Source organism: Adiantum capillus-veneris, chromosome 22, assembly GCF_014529385.1.
Source record: "Adiantum capillus-veneris isolate H3 chromosome 22, ASM1452938v2, whole genome shotgun sequence".
Classification (NCBI taxonomy): domain Eukaryota; kingdom Viridiplantae; phylum Streptophyta; class Polypodiopsida; order Polypodiales; family Pteridaceae; genus Adiantum; species Adiantum capillus-veneris.
The window spans coordinates 88,290,004-88,309,626 of NC_140952.1; the positions used below are offsets into that span (position 1 = coordinate 88,290,004).

Below are 19,623 nucleotides of genomic sequence, written 5' to 3' on the forward strand. Positions count from 1 at the left end.
CCTCTTGACAGCCTGCCAATGCTTAGACCCTGGGCTATGCATAAATCTGCTGACCTGTGAGACTACAAACTGAATATCTGGCCTCCTGTTGCATACATAAATGAGGCAGCCAACAACAGTTTGGTAAAGAGTGACATCAGCAGGATCGCCAGCATCATGTAGACTCAACTTCAAACCTGTTTCCATCGGAGTGGCAATAGGTTTGCAATCCTCAAGTCCAAACTTACATAGCAATGTCTCTATGTAACTTTTCTCACACAAGGCAATACCACCATCACACTACTTAAACTGTATACCCAAGTAATGATGCAACATCCCCAAATCTTTCATCTTGAAAGTAGCATTCAAATCAGCCTTAAATTCAGCAATATGTCTCTCATTTGGTCCAGTGATTAGCAAATCATCGACATAAAGAACCACAATGAGAAGTACATCATCCTCACGCTTTACATACAATGTGCTTTCTGTTGGACTGTTACGAAAGCCTCGTTTAACCAAATGAGTGTCAGTTTTCTCATACCAAGCACGAGGAGATTGCTTCAACCCATACAAAGCCTTCTTACATCTGCACACTTTTTCCTCTTGTCCTTTTATGACAAAACCGCGAGGCTGTGTTACATAAACTTCCTCAAATATGTCACCATTCAAGAAACCAATAACTATGTCTAATAGATGTACATCCCAACCAAAATGAGCTGCCAATGCACATAGAAAACGCACAGTAGTCATACGACAAGTGGGAGCAAAAGTCTCTTCATAATCTATGCCTTTTTGCTGTGCACAACCCTTTGCAACAAGTCGAGCCTTATGGCGATCGATCTCACCATCCGGCTTGCATTTCAACTTGTAAACCCACTTCGTACCAATGGCCTTTTTTCCAGGAGGCAAATCACATAAAGTTCATGTGTCATTTTCTATAAGTGCATCATATTTTGATTGCATGGCAGCCATCCAATTTTTTGAATTCTGTGCTTCGTCAAAAGACAGAGGCTCCTCAACATCATGTAAGCTAGACACAGCCAAAGCATAACAATCTGATGCATAAGATGCATGGCGAGAGCCTGAACGAGTACGACTAGACAAAGGTGCATCCAATTTATTGTCATGCAAAGTGTACACCAGCCATTTTGGCATACTTCTAGCCTGCTCATTTTCAGCCCTTTCCTCATCAAGTACATCATGTACATCTGCATCAGTAATAGTCTGATCTGTAACATTTTCAGAAACCCCCATAGGCTGTACATTTGCCTCATTGGAACTTACATTCGTATTTCCACCACTAAAAAGAGGCAACAAAGTGTCATAAATGTCCTATGAGCTTACATTATTGTCTCTAGTACATGACAGCAAGGGCTGAACAGAATCTTCCACAAACACTATATCCCATGAAACCAGAATACGTTTTGTTTGCGGATGATACAACCTGTAACCTTTGCTTTCAGCACTATAACCAACAAAAATACATTTGACAACCTTATCATCCAATTTTCTGCGCTGTGTTTGTGGCACCAAAGCATATGCCAAACAGCCAAAAACACGCATGTGATCAATAGAAGGCTTTCTATCATGCCATGCTTCATATGGAGTAATAGACTGCAAACCTTTTGTAGGACACCTGTTAAGTACATAAGTGGTGCACATGATGGCCTAAAGCCAAAAAGAATGTGGCAAAGCTTGACTTTTGACCATACATCGTGCCATTTCTGTCAGTGACTTGTTTTGCCTCTCAGCAACACCATTTTGTTGAGGTGTATAAGGCACTGTACATTGGTGTTTTATCCCACAACTAGCCAGAAATGCATTAAATTCATGAGACATTTCGAGACATTTTCAGCCATAGCCAGCCATAGCCAGAAACTGTTTGAAGCACATAAAAACTTCGGACTTCGCTTTAAGTGGAAATACCCATGCATGTCTGAAGTAATCATGAATGAAAGTCACGAAGTATAGGTAATTGCCCAAGGACGGAGTTTGCATGGGCCCACAAACATCACTATGCACAAGCTGCAACCTGCATGTGGCCCGAACTGAACCATCCTTTGGAAACTTGGAGTGCTGCATCTTACCCAAAATATAGCCTTCACAAACATGTTTGACAGGTGCTTCAAGAGGCGGTAAAGAAGCAACCATATCAGATTTCTGCAAACGCACCAAACTGGCAAAATTCAGATGACCAAAACGTGCATGCCAAAGTTTTGCATCTGAAATAGCCCTTGAATCTGCAACAATATTTGCAAAATTTTGTCCACACTTGTCATCCAAAGTGAGCTTATATAGCCCACGGCACAAAAGGCCAGATGCAACAATTTCATCACCAAAACTGAGATCATGAACTGTACATCTGTCATCCACAAATTTGACTACAAGTGCAAGTCTAGCAAGTGCAGATACAGACAAGAGATTCTTCTTGATCCCAGGTACATAAAGTGCATCAACAAGTGTAAAGGAACTGCCACAGCAGTGAGCACAATCTTTCCAACTCCCTGAACCGGATAAGAGGCATTGTTGGCACAAGTGACTGAATTCCCATGAGGAACAGACTCAAGAGAGGTAAACAATTCACGATGTGAGGTAATGTGCTTTGTAGCACCACTGTCAAAATACCACACATGTGAATCTGGAGCAACTGACAAGCATGCATCATGGACAGCAGGATTGTAAGTGCACTCTGCGCTAAAAGCCCATTCTGCATCAACATCAGCAACAGAGTCTCCTTTCACAGAAGACTCAACAATGGCTGCATTTGTAGTGGAACCAGCATTTGTAGTGGAACCACCCTCTTTCTTCTTAGCCTCTTTGGCCTTCAACTTAGGACACGACTTGATCAAGTGATCATTAGATTTACAATAATGGCAACGCATCTTCTTTTTGCCCTTATCACCAGAATTTCTAGACAAAGTGCTACCAATAGACGCATTGTGAACAACAGTTTTGCCACTCGCAGCGGAACCATAAGAAGTGGCTGCATTGCTGTTACCACCCTTTCTTTGAGAAGCAATAAAAGCCTGTTCAACTGCACGCTGTCTAGCCCTGTTTTTTTTTTGGAAAGTGACTCTTGCAAAACAGTAATGTGCATAATGCATCAAACTTGACAACTTCTGGATTTCCTTGGGTCATAAGTCTCCAAGTACTAGCAAAAGTCTGGTAAGAATCTGGTAAGGCATCAAGAACACTTTGCACAAGGGAACTGTCTGAAATGACTTCACCTGCAGAAATAAGCTGCTCATTGATATCCTTGACACTAGCAAGGAAAGTGTCCATATCATCTTCCTCATGCATAATCTTCGACTCCAGCTCTTTACGCAGCAAAGCAATTTTAGCCTCATTGCGACTTGCATAAAGACCAGCCAGAATATCCCAAGCCTGTTTTGCAGATTTTGTTGAACGGATGTGAGAAACAATGGTGCGCTTCACAGACAACGCAATCAATGCATGAGCCTGCGCATCCTTTACATCCCAACAAGCTTGTTCTGCCATAGGTAAAACAACTCTAATAGTTGCAATCCTTGCAGCAAGACCTGCAACATCTTCAACATCGCCTACATCCTCAGAACTAGGACGTACATCAATGCCTTGCACAATATTCCACACACCCTTTGACATAAGAACGTGTTGCATCATATAAGCCCACATAGGGTAATTGTCCCCATCCAACCTGTCCTCAGCAGCAAACATCTTGAACACATCTGTGTTGTTATTGTTAGCCATGGTGAATGCTGCACCTGATGTGAAAACTGCCCGAAAATAGGAGAAACGGAGCGGGAACAACACGTGCTATATAGCACAAACCGTAGAAGACTATAAGGCACCTGTTATGCAGAAAACAGCACTGACAGAAATTCTGCACAAAATGACGAAATTGCCTGTGCAAACCTGCCTGTAGTGGAAACGGAGGCCGAAATGAGCCCGAATAAAAAATCTGAGCAGACTAAGCTCTACGAGTGTACCCTACATATTTGTCGACCTGCGAACGCTCGCCAAACCTCACTGTAATCAAAGAAAGTGAGCAGGCGTGTGCTGGAGCAGCTGGCGACTAAGCCAGGGAGGACGCAACCTGCTCTGATACCAATTGTTGGAATTAGGGTTGCAGATAAACGCACACAGCTTGGAGAAGACGAAGCAAGCTCAAGGCACACAATAGAGAGTGTGTTTCTCTAGTGTGCAATGGAAAGATAGATAGCCCTAGAGTGATGGGCGTATATACAATGCTTGGGGGAAAAAACCTCCTAAAGAGGGAAAAAATGCCCCGACGGTCCTAGTGTGTTCACACACATCACTACCACATGTATATGGTAACATTTGCTTTATCTCTGGTTGGCACAAATCCAAAAAGAACCTTCCAAAGGAAGACTTTGTCTCTCTCTTCGCATTTGGCTTTCCATATGTTTCCCACTACTTGAGACCACTTTTTAGACTAGATCCTGTTTAGGTGTTCAATCTAAGCCTTTGAAGAGCAAGGCATTTCATAAATTGATTTAGTTTTGGGCGAGCAAAACAGTCTTTCACTCTAATGCCATTTTTTGATGCACCTTCGCTCTAGTGGTATTTTTTCACAATACTCTCCAAGTTTGTGCACATTTTCAACCAAGTTGTTCATCGTAATTAGAAGGTCCTTTCTCTCATGAAGGTCTACATGCCAATCTTTGAAAGGGTTAACACGGGATCATAAAAGAGCTGGCCCTCTTTAGCTGCCCTTCCTTTGCTCTTTCTACATTCTAGTGTCCTCCCTACATGGCAGCACACACACACACCTTTTTTTTTGGTAATGTCACGCACGTCTTGCCTCTACAACTACCTCTACAACCAACTTATTGATCCTTGATGGGCTGGATGAAGATGAGGTTGCCATTACCACCCAGAATTTCTCAGTATCCTCTCCTTCCTTGGGTATAGCAAAGAAACCCTTCAAACCTACAATGACCCTTACATCCCTGCTAGACTCCTTGAAGTCTACTTAGATGAAGCCAACAATAAGCCCTAGACTCTTCGAAATTTTTCTCTAATGGCTCCCTTAAGTGAAGGCCTCCTCCTTATCCTCATCAATGACGAGACAAGGAGGCTATAAAGATAGGGCTGCAATAGATTCTACAGAATAACTGCTCCACCATCATTGAGTCTTACTTAAGGGGGTCTTTGAAACACAAAGATGCAATGCCACCGTGGGCTGCCTTCTTGGTGTAAAAGGCCTTATCAGCACTACTGCCAGGGACACTGATTACACTACCCAGCTGTGGAATGTTTATAGGCCTTTTATTAAATGTGGATGTGAGCATGTTGGAGAAGGTAATTTTTGTAAGGATGCCAACATACTATGGTTTAATCATGCTTTATGGATGATTATGCATAACGTCTCTTCTTTTTTCCTTGCCCCATCCCTCAAAAAATCCATGCTTACCTTCTCAGAGATGGATTGCTACTGAGGCTCAAGAGGCTATCAAGGCTCTTTTGATACATCTTTACTACAAAGAGAAGCTCAAGGATGCAATAAAGCAACTTGCTTTGTTTGGACAACTCCATGCTTCTAATAGCAATTCCTCTGAAGTTGATACTTTTCTCAGAAAGGCCATTATCCCCAATAAGGATTTGGCACATGATAGCAGAACCCCTAAGAGGCCAAGGCCAGATCTTCATAGGCCTGGTTAAGGAAGAGGAAGACACATTGGTGCTACCAGACACACCTACTCTGGTCCTTCCCCTAACCCCATCTAGCGAATACCCCTTCCCCAACTAAGTCTATTGGTAGCTGCATGGCCCCTTCTCTGATACCTAATCACGCGTGACTCTACTAGGAGTGGGAAACCCTCTACAGCCTCTAATGGTCGAGCCTGTTAACTGTAGCTATATTTCTCATGCTAAGTCTCTACTATATAACTGATGGGTGCTTTATGCTGCAGGTTGTCAAAGATGAGACTGGAAGATTGTGTCTCATTCCACCCTCTAGAAAGACTGGCAGGCTCTTTTTCTTTGTCAAGTATTGTAACTCCTTAATGGACTTACCTAGTCTCATATCCTTTTTTGGCCTCTTCTTTTTGGGATGAATTTGTATGTCACCCCTTTATGAGATCAATGCATGTTTTCCTCGAGATTTATGCCCTCCCTTAATCTTATCCTTTGTAATCACTAAGATGTGTTTACTAATGCCCCAATGGTTTGTTGTTGCTCTTGCCTTCCATTTGACCCTGGTTTTGTGCCAATGATTGGTCATGTTTTAACAAGTGTCGATAACCTGATGTTACCTCCTAAGTTTAAACAAACCCTTCAGCTTGGGTTGAATCATATCCCCTTTGCTCCCCTTGTTTTGGATGAGGTTTTTGAAGAGATTTTTTTCATTCTACTTAAATTGATTTTTGAGAAAGTGGAATTGCTACCCTCTATTCTTGACAGAGATATGCTCTAAAGACTTTTTTATGAATATTGTGTTGCTTGGTTACCACAAAAGTTTGGTTATGTGCCTAATATTGATTTACACTTAATTTTTCAGAAATTGAAGAGTCAATTTTTTATTCCTTGCATTGACAAAGCCCCTAATAACCCTCTCTTTATCTGCAAAGCATTTGTTCAAGCAAAAATTCAAAAAAGACTGACAAGTAATGATTTTGCTAGTTGCTCCAAAGACCCCACCCCTTTGGTAAAAGACATGATGCAGAGTCTGAACTTACCTTCCATTACTTCTCTTCCTTTTGTTATGGCTTTTTATAAACTACACAAGAGTAGTTTCAGATGGCTCACATTTGGAGCCAGAATGCTTACCTGAAATCTCCTTGCTCATGGCGCACGAAAGACTTGCCTCCCTACATCAAAACAAAGGGCAAGAAAACTTAACCAAAAGGCCCTTCTATGCCATAATCTTAAGGTCCAATCCTGGTGGATTGTTGATTTTTTTCATGATTGCATACTGAATTTACCTAAGGAATCTTCTTCCTTTTCTCTACAGACATTAAAAAATGTTATGAAAATATCCCTTACTTTGGTGATGTAGGGCCAATACCCCTGGTATATGACTTACTCTCTTACTCCTTTTAGTCTATGGGCTCCCCTTTTGTCTCCTTCAATCCTTTCCCACTTATTGTCAAGAAGGAGTTTGGTCAAAAACCAGATACAAGAGTGGACTCTCTTTTGTGTTGGTTGAAGTGATCAATATGAACACTTGGTTAATTAACCATATGTACATCCAATGCTACTAGACTTTCTACGACAAGGCTAATGGGATTTCTATGGGCTTAGCATGTTCCCCCATTGGTGTAACCTCTATCTACATGCCCTAGAATACAACTTCTATGAGCACATGCTCCTTTCTCCTGGTACTAAAGCCAAATTGTCTGAAATTTCTCACCCTTTTAGATACTTTGATGACATTCTCTTGATAGATTGTCCAAATCCAGACTCCTTCCTATCTAACTTGATAATTTATCCAACTGAACTGAGTAATGAAGGAAAAAACTCAACAAATACCACTTTTCTCAACCTCTCCTTATCCATTGAAAATGGAAAGATACTCAAATCTTTGAGCAAAAAGGAAGATGTGCTGCCTTTTAACCTTATAAGATACATCTAGAGGGCTTGTATCAATTAGCATTATAAGTCTAGATCAAAGCATTGCCAAGCACAATGATGACACGGATATTGACTAAAGTAGTGCCGAGTTCAAGCTTGTGGGCACACAAGGTCATCCCCTCATAGATAAAACCCATATTGCTTTGCAATAGCAACCCCCTACAAGCTTGTAAGGACATCTTCCATCTTGTGTCCGCTTTCAGTAGCAATGGTTTTGAAAAGGCTAAGCTCTGGAGGCTCATTAAGCTTGCCCTACAAGGGTATTGCCCCTCCACTTTTACGTGTGATCCCCTAGAAGTCTTGCACAACCTATCCCTTAGTGGTGGGTACTAGGACTCCTGAGAGGGGGCCTAGTGCCCCCTCTCTGTCCCCTAGTGTGGGAATGAGTGGAGGGATCCACATGGAGCCTTAGATACTATCTAGCTACCTTAATAGCTCATGCATCATCCTTAACTTTGGCACCTACTTCCACTTTTCTCTACATGTTTTTTCAATAACCACATGCGAGGTGTGAACCCCCCTCTTATTCTAACACTAAGGGAAACTCATGGCCCATCATCATTTGTTGCATGGAGAGTATTACTCTCCTCCCCCACTACTTCTCACTGGCCGACCTGCATGCAGCTTTGCTACACCCTCACCCCCTACATCGCGAGCCTCCCACTACATGGTAGTTATACTATGAAGCTGGGCTCCACAACACAAGCTTGGGCTTGTGTGGCCATGGCTTTAAAGGAAGTCAGGTACTCGGATTTGGAGCAAAGGGAGACATACGTTTTGCGCTCTATTGTGCATGAATCTACCACCTTACACTTCCCCTTCTCCTACATACACCCAAGTTCATCCATGGAAGGCTCCACACAGGTTTCCAGTTAGCATTATGAATTTTGTTATGAGTGGGCATCAATAACACGCAGGCTCCTTTGATAAGACCTGCTATGTTGTTGGCTATGATGGTGGCAGGTATAGAAGGATCCCTTGCTCTTGTACATTTCTGCAAAGACAAACTATGCTACGAATGAAAATCCTCTTTCTTGCTGTGCTCTATCGTCCATTCCTTTTGTTACTTTTTTTAGTTGAAAGCTGTTACTGTTGTCCTTCTGCTCTGTTTTGAATACAACCAACAATCCTATCTTTTGCAACACACACACACAAAGAGAGAGAGAGAGAGAGAGAGAGAGAGAGAGAGAGAGAGAGAGAGAGAGAGAGAGAGCACAAAAGTAAGTTAAAGAGTGACAACCTTGACGGAGAAAGAGAATGTTCAACAAGGTGAAGAAATCGTAGATGCAATACAACTTTGCGCCAATTCAATTGCACATCGATCCCACATTTTGTCCAATCATTGAGACATATATGGAAGACCTTTCAAAACAAAGTCAAGAGTGGATCACTCTCTATGGTTGAATCATCCTTTCATACAAAAATCAGTAAGAGGTGAGCTCACATAGGCAAACATTGACGAAAGAATGTGGATGCATGGTACAACTCTCTCTCTCCCCCTCCATACACGTGTGATCACTGCCTTATGGGGCCATTTCCTCTTTTGGCTTGTTGGGCACCAAATGATCCAATGTCGAGGAAACCATTGCCTAAACAATTTGCTTTAGGAGATGGGAATCTACAACTCTCACATCATTTTATGAAGGGTGCGTTGAAAAAATGTATCCTATCCTAACAAGAACACCCAAAAAAGCCTGTCGTCACGCATGAGGTCACCCAAAGGGTGCTGTCCCACCCGACAAAGACCTTTTATCACAGATGAATGCTAAAGTCTTATTATCGCACATTAAAATAAAAAAATAACAAAAACAAATGAAAAACCGATAAATGCTCGCTGTTTTCATTGAGTTTTAGGAGAGGCAAATGGAAAAATATTAAACTAAAATCTAAAATTCTATTAATACTGTTTCTGTTTTATGGCAACATTTTTTTTCTTGTGGCCGGAAATCTAAATGGCAGAGAATATTCTCCTATTCTTTCGAAAGAGAAATTTGACCAATTGTGAGAAATTCTAAACTAATGGGCTACAAAAATTTAGAGAGAGGTAAATGTATATATTCAGTAGAAAATTGTCTGTTAGAAAGAAAACCAAAAACGTGGGCTGCTATATAATTTTATATAAACTCTTTTATTTTGCAGGGTTTTTGGTTGAGTGGACAGCAAGGTAACCTAGAAATTGGGTCAAACTAGGGCACCCAAACTTGGGCAAAAAGATATTGGGTTGCTTTTTTGCAAACAACCAGTGCTTATATAAAAGCACAACAAAATTTGCTTCTTGTGAAGCGCTCTCTCTCTCTCTCTCTCTCTCTCTCTCTGCCAAACCTAAAACCTTTGTGTCAAGCAGCACAAAACATCCCTTGGCAAGAAAACCAGGTAGTTCTTTCTAATGCTCTCATTATTTATTATTATTTTGTCGAGTATGAGACGGGTGGGAATTGAACCTCTATCTTAGCTTGCCCACAGCAATGTTATTTTAAAAATAATTCCTAGGGCGCACACGTGCGCGCACACACGCACACAATTCCTCCTAGGTTGGCATTACTATATACAATTGTAAAAGGATCCCCCCCCCCCCCCCCCCCCCAAAAAAAAAAAAAAAAAACCACATGTGGCTTAACCACATTAACCCGGTAGTGTCCCCTGTGTCGCAAGACACACACACACACACACACACACACACACACACAACGGCGGGCAAAGCTTGTCCGTCGGCCATACTAGTAGCCATAATAGTGCTTGAGCTACTCCTTGTAGCACAGACACTATTCAAAGACTTTCCTTTCGCCAAAATAGACGACTTCACGGTTTAACCCATTCAAATGAGATACAAAAAGACATTACCAACAAATGTCCTGATTGATTTCAAGACTATTGAAGGGGGGTTGAACCAAGGATGCCACGCGCACTGCAAATTTCCCCAAACCATGTGGCCAGATTGCTTTTGGCTATGGTCTGGACTCTGCTTTCTTAAAAATTAGAAATAAATAACTTTACTTGCTATGTTCTGTCTGGCTTGTAATTTTTCACAGAGTCAAAAGCAGTTGTAGAGAGCTTCTTTTTTTTTTTTTCCCGAGAGAGTAGGAACTTGAAATTACAACTCACACACGCAACTCCGTGAGGTGAAGCATCCCAACTGGTTAAGGGTGGCCAACCCATCATATGGACCATGGGAACAGCCCCTAAGGGGGAAAAAAAAAACAGAGTTGCTTTTCTGATTTTACTAGCTTCTTGGAAAGCATTAAAGCAGCATCCCTGACCAAGATTTTGCACTTTTTCCTCACGTTCTAACTTCCTTTGCACTTTGTGATGCCTTTTTGTATACAAGGATCAAGGATGCCATAAATCGACTAGATTTGTTTGTTATAGGTAGTGCCCACCAGCTCCCCCGCTATATTCCATCCTCCAAGCTCCATCAATATCACCCTTGGAATATAGAAGTCCCCTCGGATTATTAATCCTTTCCGGATAACATAGTTATCCTAATCCCCTGGCATTAGTTAAAAACAAGCCTTAACACTCTCCCATGTACAAAGTTTTAGGTTAGGCTTTTACCATTGGCTCATTCATTCTTGAGGATTCCCAAGGGATAAAAAGGAGCGGTAGTCCACCATTGCTTAGGGGAGTGACACCCTCAAGACTAAAGAACATGGGGTCCCCATCATGGGATCCACAGAGGAGAAGTCCAGGCACACCGCCGTTCGGTAGACAAGATGGGTGCTACATTACAAGCTTGCCCCTTTGGCATCATCTCTTCATATGTCTCTTGTTGGCAATAGTGCATGCTCACTTGCAAGGCTAGTAAGCTATGTTGCTCGTGGCATAACTACAAAACAATAGGCAAAACTACTTGCATCTGAGCATGCATACACATTTCAAGCCTTGAGCAAGGACTCGAGGATGTGGAACATACATATACACATCCTCTTCGTCTTGTAATTGCAACAAACATTGCCACTCAATCTCTCACACATAGGGGATGGTCGCCTTGGAACGGCTATACAACCTTCCAACTCGCTTTGCCGGTCAAGGAAATCGATGGCTACAAAAATAAATGTTTGATTTGAACGAGCAATGAGACAGAAATAGAGCAGCTTCTTGCTATTTGAGATGGCTCCAACATGCAACTGTGCGTGGAGCTGGTTCTAGCCTCAATTTTGAGGGAAAACGACAAGGTTGTGTGACTGTTTCAAGGCTCCTAACTACCATGATTAGATAGGTGGAATGAGAAGAGCCTATGACTCTTGACCGCGCAGAAAGCAGGTTCGTTGGTACATGCGACCGGGTCTACACATTCGCTATGAGTCGGTTCGCATGGAGGTTGCAAATGGGTGCCGACCAGTTGCAAACATTCTAGGTTCACCTCACTAGTTTTTCAAAAAGTCCATTCACAACCAGTTTCCATTTCTACTCCTGCTCAAGAGGTTGAGCGAGCATGAAATCGTAAAAAAGGACAAAGCACTTCATGTTGGGAGCTGTTGGCCCAACCTCATGCAAATAGAACGCCATGCGATTTGAGTGCGCAAACAAGCCTCCAAGAGAAACGGCTCTATGTGCAAAGGATACAAACCAAGGTGAGCATATAGGTGGGGGGTGTCTCTACTAAGGGGATGGTCACACGAGGCTCAATAATCAATTATTTGAGCAGATAACTGGGCCTTGTTTACGGTCACACGTTGGTAACTGAGCTCCCTCAATTGTACTAGGCGCACCCATTTGTAACTATGCCGAAATCGACATAGTTGCAAAAGGGATCCCGCTTAGGTAATAAATGGGAGCGTGTTGTTTGCTGCAATGTGGCAATCTGTACATGACATCGCTATTTTCACACATCCTCATTCGTCTCGCCTATCAGAGTGCAGTAGGATTTGAGAATACCTCCAAGGCTGGAACCGGCTGCATGCTGTTCCTTAACCTCCAAGTGGCAAAAATTTTGCACTTCTCAGTAGCCGTCGTTATTTTGGAAACAGAGCATTGTAGGCACAATTATCGATTATTGATAAATGTGCCTCGCGTGACCACGAACTAACTATACTTGCAAATACAAAATTCGACTCTCTCCCAGCAAAAGTATTCTCTTCTGTCGCTCAATGCCCACTAATTGCAAATATATAACGAGCTTCTCTCTCTCTCTCTCTTCTTTCTCTCTCATTCAAAATAGCCCCACAGCTAGGTAATTGCTTTACAAACATTTAAACTTCTTTGAAGGCCCTTTGGAACAGACAGGGCTGGCCTGCCATCACCCACCGTGCGCCATGTAAACATTGCCAGCTCCAGCCTCTAATAACGCTTCCCTCTCTCCATTTCTTGGATCTACTTGCTGCGCATTGTGGTGTGCCACACACGGTACTACACCTCACGCTCATTCACACACCACTTCTTCTCCCTCTCTCCCGATTCCCTGCTCTTGCTCTGTTTAGCCCCTCGCTAACTGCTTATTAGCATCTCGGAAGAGCATTTTTGCATTAAGGAAATAGTGCATATTTCCTGCGGGTACACATTTGACAGCTTCAAAGCACTTCTCGCTGCGGCCCCCCCCCCCCCCCCCCCCCCCCCTTTCTCTCTCTCTCTCTCTCTCTCTCTCTCTCACACACACACACACACACACACACACACACACACATACACACTCATACCACACACTTTGCAAATCTCATACCACACACACACGGACACACTCACACACGCGGGCACACAGAAATTGAGACTCCCGTCCCTCTTCCAACACATTGTCTGCAAAACGAAACATATCGTCAGCGACTGGTTGCACTCTTCAGCTTTCCATGAAAAGCTCCCCCATTTAGTCTCATCGAGCTATTTCTGTTGCAGTAAGGTGAAGGTCTCGTGCATGTTCCGCAATGGAGACGGACGATGCAATGGAAGAGGGCAGAAATGGTAGGCATCCACATGAAGATGGTACCATGTCTAAGGCTATGGAGACAGAAGCAGCTCAGATTGGCACTGATGATGATGATGAAAAGCCAGCCAGTAAAGACAAGAAGGAAGAGCCCAAATCAGTGAGCTTCTTTAAGCTCTTTTCTTACGCGGATAAGGTCGACTATCTTCTGATAGCACTTGGGACACTGGGTGCATTTGGACATGGACTTGCCTTCCCCATATTTTTCTTCTTCTTTGGGAAGCTTGTCAACAGCTTCGGCTCAAACCAAGACAACCCACAGCAGACAGCAGAAGACGTTGGGGGGGTATGTGATTACTAATATGCGTGCATATGCACAACCTTGGTTGAAAGTTTTGTAGAGAAAGATCTTCAACTTTCCAATGAGGTTGTTTCTAATGCAGTTTCTCGCTTGTGCAGTTTGCTCTAGACCTTGTGTATCTTGGTATTGTCATCCTGGGCTGTGCATGGGCAGGTAGATTTTAACCATTCATTGCAGGAGATTTGTGTGCCTTGCATTTCTGTATCGCCCAATTGTGTGATCGATGTGGATTGGCAATTTTCATTCTGATATCCTGGTTTCTTGTGGCTTCAGAGGTCGCTTGCTGGATGCACTCAGGGCAACGACAAGCAAGCAAGATGCGGAACAAATATCTTCAGGCCATCTTGAATCAAGATGTAGGCTTCTTTGATACAGATGCCCGCACAGGAGTACTAGTTGAGAGCATATCTAAAGACATTCTTGTTGTCCAGGATGCTATCAGTGAAAAGGTATGCTCGTATAATTCTTAATAGACAATTAGAAATGAATTGTACCATGAATATATACACTTGAATAAAAAAATCATTAAGTTTGAGAATGTGTGATCACTCTAATGTTGAAAACAGGGGACTAAAATTGATGTCTCACAGATTCACCATTTGTATACTTATGATCGTCTGATATACACAGTTGTCTCACAGATTCACCATTTGTATACTTATGATCGTCTGATATACACAGTATGAAGCATGAGTTTGTCCCAGTAAATCAGTGGAAGCTGGATTTGCAAGACGTGTGACATGGAATTGTGGCGTATAATTTCGCACATGAAATTCGGTCTTCTGGTGGCACAACTAACTCTGATTCTTATGCAGGTGGGAAACTTCTTGCACTTTATGGCCACCTTTGTAGGAGGTTTTGGGGTGGGGTTTTCTATGCAATGGAAGGTGTGTCTCGTCACAGTGGCAGTGGTACCAGCAATAGCTTTTGCGGGGGGCTTGTACACATATACGCTCACTAAATTGAGTGCAAAGAGCCAGGAAGCGTATGGCAGTGCAGGCAATATTGCAGAGCAGGTAGACAAAGCCTTGTGATGTGTGTGAGATATATGTATATGTGTGAGTTTTTGTAGATTAGGGGAGTAGTGCATGCATTTCCCTTTAACGCCTCTTGAATATGTTTGCAACTCTTGCCTTGAACAGTGCATGTTTAACTAATTTTGTTACAACCTTGGTCGTCAACAGACAATTACGCAGATTCGTACTGTGTATTCTTTTGCTGGTGAAAAAAAGGCTGCTCAAAACTTCTCTGAATCCATAGGACAGACATTGAAACTCGGATATCAAGGAGGAGTGGCAAAGGGCTTGGGTCTTGGAGTTACATACAGCATTCTTTTCTTTTCATGGGCCTTAATTCTGTGGTATGGTGGCAAGCTCATTCGGTCTGGGGAGGCTGATGGTGGTAAAACAATCACTGCTGTCTTCGCTGCTATCATTGGTGGCATGTAAGAACTCCGATATTCAAAGCTTTTGGATACACATTTTTGATATCTATCCTTTCCATACTCGTTTTTGATACACATTTAATTACCGCATGTTCAGTACACAAATCTATGTCATAAGTCTATCTGCGAAAATGCCTATCTGTAAAGTCAATCATTCTGACATCTTAATGATAGAGTTGGATCATATTGGACTTAGCTCATAATACAGGGCTTGTCTTGTAGGTCTCTTGGTCAAGCTATGAGCAATCTACCTGCATTCTCAAATGGAAGATCAGCAGCTTTCAAAATTTTTGAATTAATTAACAAACCGTTTAAAATGGATCAGCATCATGATGATGGATTGAAGCTGTCCGAGGTGAAAGGAGATATTGAATTGCGCAATGTGAAGTTCAGTTATCCTTCCAGGCCCGATGTTGTGATCTTCCAAGACTTCTCCATAAGTATTCAAGCAGGAAGGACCATTGCTCTTGTTGGAGGAAGTGGTTCTGGCAAAAGCACAGTTGTCTCTCTTATTGAAAGGTTTTATGATCCCTTAGAAGGTATTGCTACACTAACAACATGAGTGTATGGGATGAGTACGAGTAAATGAATTTTTTTGTAACGAAGTGTCTTGCTTTGTCAATGGCCAGGCCAAGTCTTGCTTGACGGTGTCAACATCTGCATGCTTCAACTAAGCTGGCTTCGCGATCAGATAGGTTTGGTGAACCAGGAACCAGCGCTTTTTGCTACTACCATATTAGGGAATATTCTCTATGGGAAGGGAGATGCCACTATGGAAGAAGTAGAGGCAGCTGCCAAAGCAGCGAATGCTCACTCTTTTATTAGTGAACTACCGAACGGGTATAGTACAAAGGTGAGCAAACTTGTGCTTTAGGTTCAAGCATTGTCTGCGCCCTGGGCATTCGAGATTTAGTATTTTTTATTCCATGCCTTGCTTAATGCTTCTACAACAGATTATGCTCCAATGTTTTCCTGTATGATTCAAGTTCAATCTCATTCTTGCATTCCTTGATCTCCAAGATGACTTTGTAATGGTGGGGTTCTTAGGTGGGAGATCGTGGGGTTACACTCTCTGGTGGCCAGAGGCAGCGAGTGGCAATCGCTCGAGCTATGCTCAAGAACCCGAAAATCCTTCTTCTAGATGAAGCAACTAGTGCATTGGATGCTGCATCTGAGAGAGTGGTGCAGGATGCCTTGGATCGCTTGATGGTGGGGCGAACAACCATCATCATAGCACATAGGTTGTCAACTATCCGTAATGTGGACAACATTGGAGTGGTGCAAAGTGGGCAGATTGTGGAGATGGGCACTCATGATGAGCTCATGGCTAAGGGTGAACTCGGAGCTTACTCTACACTTGTAAAGCTGCAAGAAATGGCACTTTCTAGCGATGGAACAATTTTGGGGCGGCCGTCAAAGTGAGTCTTGTTTGGATATTACAACCTTAAAGCCCTTGTGATGCTTGTGGTTTCGCTAAGAGCTTTGATTTTGCTTGTGAAGGGCATCAAACTCCTTGAACAGAGCAAGCTCTATGAGGGGTAGTTTGCAATCAAAAAGTAGGAGAATCAGCAGCGATAGACATATCAGTCACCGGTCTACGAGCAATGCATCTGAGGTGCAAGTGGTGAGTCTTTTCACAGCAATGACGAACTGCATACTTTCATCTATTACATCTTAAGTCATATGAACTTTCAATGACGTTTCAGGAGGCGGTGGATGAAGAGGCAACAGTACGGAAGGAGAGAGCGCCCAAAGGGTCATATTGGAGACTAATGAAGCTGAATGCACCCGAGTGGCCATACGCAATTTTGGGGAGTATTGGGTCAATAATGGCAGGGGTCATAAATCCTATTTTTGCATTGATCATCAGTGAGCTCCTCGTGGTGTACTATGAACCAGATGGAGAAAAGCAAAAGAAAGAGGTGCAAAAGTATGCGCTAGTGTTTGTTGGGGTAGGTGCTGTCACCATTGGTATCTACCTGCTGCAGCACTACTTCTTTGGAGTAGTGGGAGAGAACTTGACGGCAAGAGTCAGAGAGTTGATATTTAAGGGTAATCCTCAAGACCAACTTTACAACTTTTAATGATGTTTTCAAGGTGTGTGCAGTGCTACTTCTCTGACGTGACCTTCAAGACATGCATGAGTGCACATGTTTGCTGTTTTTTGCCTGGGCGATGAATGTTTTTTTACTACTATGTTTTGTTTTCAAGTGAAGGGCATGGTAATCTGTTTCTAAAAGCAGTAATTTCGTCTAGCTCAATTGTCATACTGAAACTAATTTTGTTCATGGCATGTAGCCATGATAAGGAATGAGGTCGGGTGGTTCGATCGTGAGGAGAATAACAGCAATCGGTTGACAGCTCGACTGGCAGTTGATGCGTCGAATGTACGGGCAGCCATTGGTGATAGGGTGGCATTAATTTTGCAGAATTCAACTGGCTTTGTCACAGCTTGTGTTATCGGCCTTGTCATTGAGTGGAGACTGGCTTTGGTCTTGCTGGCAACCTTCCCTCTTTTGGTTGCAGCTTCTGTTGGGCAGGTAATGTGATCCTGTATTGTAAAGATTATATTTATATCTTGATGGGAATGAAGATGGTGAGCAGCCAGCTTTCATGCTGAGATTTTGTGCTTTAGGCGTATCAGAATCTGATGTAGTTTGTCCATGTTTGTGCAGCAATTAATGGTAACTGGCCTGTCTGGAAATCTTAAAGAGGCATATGCTCTCTCTAGTATGATCGCTGGCGATGCGATCGGGAACATTCGCACTGTTGCTGCTTTTAATGCGGAGGGTAAGGTCCTCGCCCTGTTTTCCGAGGCCCTGGATGAGCCACGAAGAAAAAGCTTCTTGCGTGGCAATATATCTGGCTTTTTCCTCGGTGTTTCTCAATGTGCCATGTACAGCAGCTACGCATTGGTTTTATGGTATGGGTCTGTACTGGTGAAGGACGGCAAGGCAGAATTTGGGTCTGTCATGAAAGTATTTATGGTCCTCATGATTACAGCATTCGCAGTGGCGGAGACATTGTCATTGACACCTGATATTATCAAGGGCTCTGAAGCCATTGATTCTGTTTTTGAGATCATTGACAGGCAGACGTCGATAGACCCTGATGATCAATCATTAGAAACTGTCAGCAAGGTACATGGGGACGTCGACCTTGTCGATGTGGAATTTGCATACCCAACCAGGCCTGATGTTATCATCTTCAAGGGCTTTAATTTGTCTGTCAGAGCAGGTGATAGCCTGGCTCTTGTAGGTGCGAGTGGGTCAGGAAAAAGCTCTGTTGTTGGCCTTGTCGAGCGCTTCTATGACCCACTTGCTGGTTCGGTAAGGATAGATGGGAAGGATATCCGCCACTTGAATCTCTCCTCTCTTCGGAAGCATATAGGCCTCGTTCAGCAAGAGCCAGCCCTGTTCGGGATGTCGATCTTTGAGAATATTTTGTATGGTCGGGCTGGCGCAACAGAGGCTGAGGTCGAGGAGGCAGCACGATCGGCGAATGTACATCAGTTCATAAGCTCATTGCCAGCAGGATATAACACACAGGTTGGAGAGAGGGGGGTGCAGCTCTCAGGAGGGCAAAAACAGAGGGTGGCGATAGCGCGAGCAGTGCTGAAAAATCCGGCGATTTTGCTGTTGGATGAGGCCACATCTGCTCTGGATGCAGAGTCGGAGAAGGTCGTGCAAGCTGCATTAGACAATTTGATGGAGGGACGCACCACAATTGTGGTTGCCCACAGGCTCACCACCATCCGCAACGCCAACACCATTGCTGTTGTGCAAGAGGGCCGCATTCTGGAAAAGGGGTCGCATAGCGAGCTCATGAGGAAGCCCGATGGCTCTTACGCTCGTCTCGTTAATATCCAACGAGCCCGTGAAGGGCACAAATGAGAATTATGACCATTATAGTGAGCTGCGTTCGGCTCATCTCCAATGTAACATTGCCAAATGTAATTGTATCAAGAATTTCAAGACACACGCTCTCTCTCTCTCTGGTCTTGAGTTTCAAAACTCTTCGGATAGAAGTCTCTTGGGATTGGTTATGTCATTTCCCTCTTGAAATAACAGTTCTTGAGTTCAACTCCTCATTGGATAGATCTTTCTACATCTTTCTACGATGTTGAAATTCTCTTCTCTCTCTCTCTCTCTCTCTCTCTCTCTCTCAGATCTTACGTCTCTTCGGATTGTCCTTCAATGTTAAAAGATGAACCCCCCCCCCCCCCCCCCCCCCCCCCCCCCCCCCCCCCCGCCTGCCCTCAAGTAATTGGTCATGAGTTCAAAACTAGTCAGGTAGACCTATAAGGTCTTCTGTGGCAACATGAGGATTCTCCACTTATCTTTCAATTGTATCAAGTATTTCAACTCTCTCTCTCTCTCTCTCTCTCTCTCTCTCTCTCTCATAGGGTCA

At 43.2% G+C, this 19,623-nt stretch overlaps 1 protein-coding gene across 3 annotated transcripts; it reads left to right on the forward strand.

The window, feature by feature from the left end:
* The first annotated feature begins 9,831 nt into the window (after positions 1–9,831).
* Positions 9,832–19,301, forward strand: LOC147429752 (ABC transporter B family member 19-like). 3 transcript variants are annotated; one of them, XM_086495994.1, is made up of 13 exons: positions 9,832–9,927; positions 13,381–13,754; positions 13,868–13,922; positions 14,043–14,218; positions 14,585–14,785; positions 14,954–15,213; positions 15,436–15,752; positions 15,843–16,066; positions 16,261–16,631; positions 16,714–16,837; positions 16,920–17,265; positions 17,512–17,753; positions 17,889–19,301. In XM_086495994.1, the coding sequence occupies exons 2-13, from the start codon at positions 13,410–13,412 to the stop codon at positions 19,104–19,106; spliced, it is 3,879 nt and encodes a 1,292-aa protein (XP_086352120.1). In that variant the 5' UTR covers positions 9,832–9,927; positions 13,381–13,409; the 3' UTR covers positions 19,107–19,301. The 3 variants fall into 3 exon arrangements, with proteins under 3 accessions (XP_086352120.1, XP_086352119.1, XP_086352118.1); XM_086495993.1 differs by lacking the exon at positions 9,832–9,927 and adding an exon at positions 12,752–12,897; XM_086495992.1 differs by lacking the exon at positions 9,832–9,927 and having other exon boundaries at positions 13,114–13,754.
* The last annotated feature ends 322 nt before the right edge of the window (positions 19,302–19,623 follow it).

Bases quoted from the DNA above. Each gene is read 5' to 3' on its own strand.
- LOC147429752 (XM_086495994.1), top strand. From the start codon at position 13,410: ATGGAGACGGACGATGCAATGGAAGAGGGCAGAAATGGTAGGCATCCA. The intron at 15,214-15,435 runs GTAAGAACTCCG...CTTGTCTTGTAG, and splicing joins GCTGCTATCATTGGTGGCAT to GTCTCTTGGTCAAGCTATGA. The intron at 17,266-17,511 runs GTAATCCTCAAG...CATGGCATGTAG, and splicing joins CAGAGAGTTGATATTTAAGG to CCATGATAAGGAATGAGGTC.